Here is an 8,207-nt window from a genome sequence, read left to right on the forward strand (position 1 = left end):
GCTGAGCCATGGTAGCTTGCTACTGCTCTGGAACACTTAGGCTGGCCGGCATGTGTCCTTCTTCGTTCCTGTGTCTGTCCCTTCGGGGAAATGTCACGCTTTGAGTACCGGAGTCCTGTTAGCCCGCTACAGCCCGGTTTACCGGAGTCCTGCTAGCCCAGTGCTACAGCCCGGACCCACTTGCTGATGACCGACACGTTCGGAGCTGGGTCATGGATGCCTGTCCCTGTAAGTCTGTGCCACTTTAGGTTTACGACTAGTCATGTCAGCTCGGGCTCTTTATCATATGGATGCTAGCGACACTATCATATACGTGAGCCAAAAGGCGCAAACGGTCCCGGGCAAAGGTAAGGCGACACCCGTGGGAATACCGTGCGTGAGGCCGTAAAGTGATATGAGGTGTTACCGGCTAGATCGATGTGACATCGAGTCGGGGTCCTGACAGCGGATCAGATTAAATTTGAATTTCAAATTGCCCTTTACAAGCGGACATACACATGATCGCATTGGATGACCGTCTCACGTATTCGTGTCCGCGGATGGATACCGGAAGGAATTTGCGGGTCGACGTCGGAGATGCCCTTACTGCTTAATCTAGAAGAAAATGAAGCAAGAATAAGATATCATTATTCTCTTTAACAAACTTTTGTTTGGTGCAAACCTGCAACAGGAGGAATTTTGCGATACCGTGAGGGGGATATCGACGGCCGGCAGTTGACGTTCACGTTGTCAGAAAAAAGATTGTCAGCACTCATCACACCAACCTAAACGAACCTTTCCTGAAGCGGCGGCACGGCGGCGGCGCGGCCAAAACCCGCCGAATCCAGCTCGCCCCGGCGGTCGTCACTCTCCACCGCTCCCTCTCCGAGCGGCGACACCATTTAAACCTCGCCGCCTGCCGCCGCTTTTTTCCTCCCAGATGCTTCCCCCAATCTCCACCATCCCACCCACCTTTCCCCTTCCCCATCCCGCCTTCGCAAAACCTAGCCTCCGTCACCACCTCCGCTCGCCCTCCCTCCTGGCAACCTTCTCCTCCGCGGCGGCAGGTCGGGCGTGCGGGATAGCGGGCCGTTGGATGGGCTCGGTTCGAGCCTCGCCCTCTGAGGCGGGGGGCTGGGCGGTGGCTGCGGCGGGTAAGGAGGGGGTGGAGATGGAGCGGCTGGTGGCGGTGGCGCAGAGCGCGGCGGATGCGGCGGGGGAGGTGCTCAGGAAGTATTTCAGGCAGCGCTTCGAGATCATCGACAAGGAGGACCACAGTTCGTGCCCTCCTCTCTACTTACAGGCATTTATGAAGGGGTTGTAGCCAGGTGTTGATTGTTGGAGAAATGATAGTTTGCTCCTTTTAATACAGTATATATTTTTCTGATTCCTGTTTGCTTCTATTTGAATCGGAAAATGAAAATTATCCGTTTGGGTGATACTATTGTTCTACTACTGTTTTGTACTCTGGTGATAGGTTGCTTAGAATGGCTCATCCTTCTGTCCTTAAAACTTAGGTGGCTACAAATGCCTTGCCATAGTTTTTATTACTCAAATTAAAAGGTGGGATCTTGATCGGAGGCTCCTTAATTATATGTGGTCTTGAACTGGATTTACCCAATTTTTTCTAGGTCCGGTCACGATCGCTGATAGAGAAGCAGAGCAAGCAATGACGTCAGTCATACTGAATAGCTTTCCTACTCATGCTGTGTGAGCTTGCACTCCCAATCCCAATATTCCAGCTCACTTTCAACGCACCTGCATGATAAATAATGCAACCTTTACTGGGTCATGCAGTTTCGGCGAGGAGAACGGTTGGAGGTGTGCGGAGAAGTCTGCTGACTATGTTTGGGTCTTGGACCCCATAGATGGAACAAAGAGCTTCATAACTGGTATTGAAATGTAACAGTGTGCAGGCCAACTAATTTCGGCATAACCAACAATGATGGATGCTGATTTGTTTTTCGCAGGCAAGCCTCTTTTTGGTACGCTTATTGCGCTTCTTCACAATGGAAAACCGGTATGCTGATTTTCTCTTTCTCATTTCAGCTTTCCTCGTTTTTGTCCATTTTTTTTTTCACTACTACCTGCAGGAAACTGTACTGGATAGCAGTCTAGCATATATAATTACATGTACCCAGTGATTTAGCTTGATTTTGTTGACACCGTCACCAAAGAACTACCGCTACATGATATTTGATGCAACCTGTAAAATAGTTTTTGTTTTAATTTCAGCATATCATATATATACTAAAGTCTCTTCTGGGCATGTTGTCTAAGTGCGTCATATATGCTAGATATTTATTCTATATTACTTGCCATTGACTATTCTTCTTTTATTTAGGTTATGGGCGTTATTGATCAGCCAATCTTGAGAGAGAGATGGGTTGGGGTGGACGGGAAGAAAACTACCTTAAATGGACAAGAAATATCTGTCCGTCCTTGCAATGTACTGGAGCAAGCTTACTTGTAGGTATATTATGTTTTAGTACATAGAATTAATACATGACATTGCAATGTTGAACTATTCGTCCTGTGTATAATAATCAGTGTTGTGCATGTGGCAGATATACGACGAGTCCGCATCTCTTTGAAGGAGATGCTGAAGATGCATTCATTCGTGTACGAGACAAGGTACATACCATTCTTGTAACTACATATTGTTGGCAAACTTGCACCATCAACGTCACAACTCACATGCTTGCCGTTTTACTCGTTTGTCATGCAAGGTGAAAGTCCCATTGTATGGCTGTGATTGTTATGCTTATGCTCTCCTGGCTTCTGGTTTTGTGGATCTTGTTGTTGAATCTGGATTGAAGGTATATAACACTATCCTGGATGCGTATTTTGTGAAATGGTGTTTGTTTTATTTTTAGTGGTGCTTGGAATGGACCAAATCTGAGCCTGGTAGTCAGTTTTCAGCTCAAGCTATCTTTGACCAGCCCAATATTATTCTGCCCATCATTCTTTCAAACGCATCAAATATACTTAAGTTATTTACTAAGATAGTTTATTCTGTTGTGAAGCCATACGATTTTCTCTCGCTGGTACCGGTGATTGAAGGAGCTGGGGGCTCAATAACTGATTGGGAAGGGAACAAGCTCCACTGGCTTGTCTCTTCGGAATCTCGGCCAACAAGTATAATACTCAGTCTTCTTGTTTTACTTCAAAATAACTTCTATTTTGCATCCCTCAGTTCTTTCTACCTTGCATCCCTCCATTAAGAAATCGCAACACTACGTAAATATCGAGATTTAAAAATGGCACAGGCATTTCAATCGAGCATATTTGCTGCTTCTGTTTAGCAGAAAACCAATGTTCCTGGTACCGAAGGTGTGATTCTTTCTCTTCATTTTGGTTCAGGTTTCAATGTGGTGGCAGCCGGAGATTCCCGTGTCCATGGGCAGGCCTTGGCAGCGCTGCGGTGGCGCTAGCCTGCCTGCAGCGCGGGGCGGCTCCTATTGTTCATTTAGAAGGCTGCAGCTGTTATTCATCTATCCAATAAAACTGAGTCTGTACGCTTCCTCAGTGGGTAAAGCAAGTTGTTCACGGTGCACCCTTTACTCAATAATGACCAGTGATTTTTGTTATGATCAGCCGTTATGTATTCAGTTACTCAAGTCATTCGATGATCGCTGAGCGACTTGATTGCACCGTGTAGTTCTTCTATGTTTTTCTTTTATGAGAGGGATCTATAGTTCTGTGTGATGCTGGCTCGGTTACTCTAAGCAACGATTCTACCTGACTGATCTAAAACCAGCTGGATTTAGTTGCCAATTGGGGCAGAGTACGGTATTTGCATTGAGAGGAATTAGCCATCATCCAGAGCTGTGGAGGAATTGAGAGTGCGTGTGAGTAAGTAGTAGATAAGCAAGAGCTCAGCTGTAGTGACAGTAATGGCATCTCTAGCTAATCCCTCAAAAGTTATACTCTAGGAAGATTTTTTTTCATTCGAGGAATTAAGCACTAGCTAGCCGATCCCTCGAACTTTTAATTCCTCAAAAGTACAACTTCTCATCCCTCAAAATCCACACCTCTAGCTCATTTTTCTCTAACAAGGGCAGTTAGCAAATTTTTAGGCAGCTTGCTCACCCCTCTTGGCCTTGCGTTGCTGTCGCCGGAATCCGTCCGCGCCACTCCTGCAACCCCACCAGCCTCACCCACCTTCTCCTGGCTGGTATCGCCGTCGACGTGCAAAGCTTCACCCCGTCGCCGCCGAGCCGCCATTTGGGCGTGAATGGAGCCGTCGGAGTATGGATCCCGTGCATGGAATCCCGCACACGAGCGGACGAGCCTACACCGGTCGACGGTGCTGGAATGGGGACTTCTTTACCGCTGACGTAGCCCAGCTCCCCATCGGATCGGCCATGAGCTCCACGCTGTGGCTTACGCAAACCATGCCCGGCGAATCATGGAGCTCAACAAGGCCTACGTCATATCCGCCCATAGATCATACCACCACCGGCGGTGAAGCTCCCACAATTCTAGCGCGCCCATCTGCTTGTGTTGACCATGGAAGTAAGGTATAACACAAACCCCTGCATGTTTGCAAATTGGCATTCTTGCTCACAATATTACACGCACGCACGCACGCACGCAGAAAGGAGTCTCTTGCAACGCATAGGTATGAGTCAATCTCTTAAAGCTTTACATAAGCCAGATGCTTGACCACTGGTATTGATCAGAGAGAAGCTAACGACGCGTTTGGTTCGGCCAATCTGTAGCGGTTTCCGACTCCCGCGCTTTCGGAAACGGTAAATGGTGTTTGTTTCACACAACGTCCTCGGTAACCCCGTTTCCTGATACGCCGCTTCAGAGAGTCGAGCTGATTAGGAAACCGGGCCCAACCGCACGAACCAGAGCTCGTATCTCGTAAAAAGAGATCGAAACCAGAGCTTCCCGATACCCAAGCCCGTTACGTTAGCTGGCCGTGAACCAAACGCGTCGTAAGTGATGAGCTGATAGGCGCACACAAGAAGCAAGTGCAGATCAACGAGGAGCGAGTAAAAACTAATGAGATGCAAGCCCAAATCAATGAGATGTAAGCCTAGATATGGGAATTTAAGAAGTTTCACTTTGCACTCCTAGTTGTTGTTATAATTTGGTCCATATTTACTGGGTCAGCAGTAGCAGTTCTTCCTGTGGGAGTCATTGAAGTGACAATGTTCTTACTTTTAGGCAATTTGGCTAGAGAACTATTGTGTTCTTTGTAATATACTAATATGTACCCAGATCAGCTCCAACAGCAATAGTTCTTACTTACAACATTGAATTTAATATATATCCTATATCAAGTTTTAAATTAACTAGGAAAATGGCCCGTGCGTTGCAACGGGATAAAAATTATGTTAAAAGCTACACCGTGCCTTGGTTCCAGAGAATTGGCTGTCACATGCCTTTTAATCCCACACGGAGGTAGTATTTGAGAGAATTGATCAAACTGCAATGGTAATAAATAGGCCCATGGTTGGAACAGCAGAAAAAATTGACACGTATTCAATTTTTTTTAGAATTGTATGTGCATCAACATTCCGCACATGTCATATTTTGTTATTTGCTTTGCCCGTCATTTATTGTTAGGCCGAAAGTAATTCAACATGCAAGTGCATGTTAATCCAAGGGCGCTACCAATTATTATTGCATGCAGATCAGAATGTAAATTCGGTGCCAACAACATACACCTTTGTCGATTCTGCTCTCATTTGGCCGGTATCTTTCCTTCCTCCTTGTTGTGGAGTGCACCCGATCTGATTCTAATAATCCTCCCCTGCTCCTTTGCGTGGTTCGTTTGGTCAGCATGGTCGACGCGTGTGAAGTCTGGTGGCTTCGTGTGACATCCCCAGCAGTGCTTAGCGACGCGTGCACAAACCCTTCTGGTGTGCTTACACATGGTCTATTTTTATCCTTTGTAAAAGCCTGAATCTCCATCTTGTTTTCAGTTTATCTTGCACAAAGCAAGTCTCCCAGATACCACGCGCCCGAGCGGCGAGAGCGCTCCGCCAGGGATCTGAAGCAGCAGTTGAGCAGCGGGACCTCGCCGGTGAGCCAGCTCCTCTGCGGTTCTCCCTCTCCTTCTACCCTCGTTTCCTCTCTCTCATCACCCTCTCTTTTCTCTCTCAAACAGGACGCAGCAGCTCCACCACAACAATGGCGCCGCCCTCGTGGAACATGGAAGCAGCGGCTCACTCTTGCGGCGGCGACGTGTCCTTCCAGTGCTCCCCCTTGCGGCCTCCCCGGACTTGGTCTTCGCTTGGTGTTGGCGGACAAACGAGCAGGGACATCTCCCGCACTGGCCTCCCCCGTATGTGCGCAGCTGGCTGCTCCCTCGAGTCCAGCAGTGGTCGCGAGGCGATGCGAGCAGCAGCTCAGACGCACGCAGTGCCTCCCTGTCAGCCCGAGACGCCGCCCGAGCGGGAGGCACCGGCGGACTGGAGAGGCGAGCAGCAGCACGCCCCAGCAGCAGCACCGGGTGGCAGCAGCATCACGCCCAGGACAGGGGCGCACGGCAGGTGCGGCGCGACGAGGCTGTAGTTAGGGGGGGCAACAGTTCTCGGCCGCATCCATGCGCGGCCGCCGTGGCGTGCTCCTACTCGTGCGGCTGGTCCATGGCCGTCGACGCATGGCAGGGTAGGGGCGGCAGCAGTTCTAGGCCACAACCATGGCCGACGGCGCGCGGCAGGGCGGCATGCTCCTACTGGCGCGGCCGATGCGGGCGAGAGAAGAGAGGAATCGGGAGAGGTGCTCACGGGCGGCGCAACTCATCTCCTCTGTGACCAAGGGGCTCGCTGGGGCGGCGGGGAAGGCCGGCTGCAGGGCAAATCGGTAGAGGGCGCCGAGGGGATCCGTTCTCATGAGCGGCATCCCGGGGAAGGCGCTAGAGTTGGCCGGAATCGGGCGGTCAATGGAAGGACGGGTTGTCGCCGCCATTGAAGCAAGGGGATCGAAGGTTGAGGAGGTCCTCTATCTAGGATCTAGGACCAGCGCGGACGTAACAACGACGCTCCCAAGCTCGGGCGCACCACTGCAGGGCGGAGGGCCGACGAGGGCCAGGCGGCGACAGTAACGCCGGGGAGGGCATGAGTGAGTCCTGCGCCGCCGCGGCTGGAGAGGGAGTGTCTGACTAACATAGAGGAAAGGAGCTCGGGTTGAATTCTAATAAATCCAGGGGTTAATTTGTGAAACCGAATCGTTTTGTAGATTTCATTTAAAGAGGGAGTACGGTTACAATTTTCAGAAAATAGGAGGGTTTTTTTGCAAAACAGCCACAACGACGGACGACAGAAACCTAATTTTCTTTATTATTATTAGGTAAAGAAAAGATATGTTACCAAAATATATCTTCAAACCATTTCACTCGTTTCCAGGAGCACCCAATGCTAGGGTTTCTTGTGCTTCCCGCCATAGATGTCGCCAGCTTGCCTCGTCTTCTGTGGTCTTAGTGCCATTGAGGTGATGTGGATCCCGACCCTTATTGGTGGGAGGGCTCTGCTTTTGGATGTCTTCCAAATTATGTTAGGGTTTGTGTCTTGCTCAGAGAGGCGAGACGGCGGTGGCTCTCTGGAGCGCCTAGCCATCATCCTGACGGTGCTTCTAGCATCATCGAAGGGCGTGTGAAGGTTCTGACGGATCTCGCAGGATTCGATCAACATTTGTCTTTGGTGGATCCACATGGATCCAGTCTTCATTCGTCTGTGTTTGTGTGTCTACATGTTGGATACTTTCGATCTACGGTTCTCTTCATCGACGGAGCTTGTTGTTCCGGCCCGATGGTCCTATAGGGACTTAGCACGACAACTTCCCGACTGTTTACTACAACAAGTTTGCCTGACTTCGGTGAGGGAGGGGTAATGACAACGGTCCGTCTTCGGCTCGCTTTAGTGCTTGCAGTTGTCGCTAGATGGTCTACAGACCTGAATGTAAATTTTACTTCTAGTCTTTGTACTATCTTGACAGTTGATAAATATATCGTAAGTTTTTTTAAAAAAAAAATCTTCAAATAAATTTTTTGTGCAAACATTTGAAAAAAAACAAAAGATTCTCTTTTGGTATTAAATTTTGAGGGATCGCCAAGATGGACAAAAGTCTGTTGAAAAAAAGGAATTAACGGATAAGACGAGAATTCTTTTTCTTTTAAAAAAACCCGAAACTTTATTCATTGGAGATAAATAGTACACCGTTTGTGAGGGTCATTATAATTTCATTTAAAGGTTCCTCAAACCAAACAGAAG

General features: G+C 48.8%; 1 protein-coding gene across 1 annotated transcript; it reads left to right on the forward strand.

Moving 5' to 3' along the window:
- The first annotated feature begins 720 nt into the window (after positions 1 to 720).
- Positions 721 to 3,687, forward strand: LOC123069600 (bifunctional phosphatase IMPL2, chloroplastic). Its single transcript, XM_044492485.1, has 9 exons — positions 721 to 1,256; positions 1,611 to 1,689; positions 1,777 to 1,871; positions 1,950 to 1,999; positions 2,324 to 2,448; positions 2,547 to 2,613; positions 2,709 to 2,798; positions 3,006 to 3,117; positions 3,343 to 3,687. The coding sequence occupies exons 1-9, from the start codon at positions 920 to 922 to the stop codon at positions 3,411 to 3,413; spliced, it is 1,026 nt and encodes a 341-aa protein (XP_044348420.1). The 5' UTR covers positions 721 to 919; the 3' UTR covers positions 3,414 to 3,687.
- The last annotated feature ends 4,520 nt before the right edge of the window (positions 3,688 to 8,207 follow it).

Source organism: Triticum aestivum, chromosome 3B (genome assembly GCF_018294505.1).
Source record: "Triticum aestivum cultivar Chinese Spring chromosome 3B, IWGSC CS RefSeq v2.1, whole genome shotgun sequence".
NCBI classification, from domain to species: Eukaryota; Viridiplantae; Streptophyta; class Magnoliopsida; order Poales; family Poaceae; genus Triticum; species Triticum aestivum.

Bases quoted from the DNA above. Each gene is read 5' to 3' on its own strand.
- LOC123069600 (XM_044492485.1), top strand. From the start codon at position 920: ATGCTTCCCCCAATCTCCACCATCCCACCCACCTTTCCCCTTCCCCAT. The intron at 2,449-2,546 runs GTAGGTATATTA...TGCATGTGGCAG, and splicing joins GTACTGGAGCAAGCTTACTT to ATATACGACGAGTCCGCATC. The intron at 2,614-2,708 runs GTACATACCATT...TTGTCATGCAAG, and splicing joins TCATTCGTGTACGAGACAAG to GTGAAAGTCCCATTGTATGG.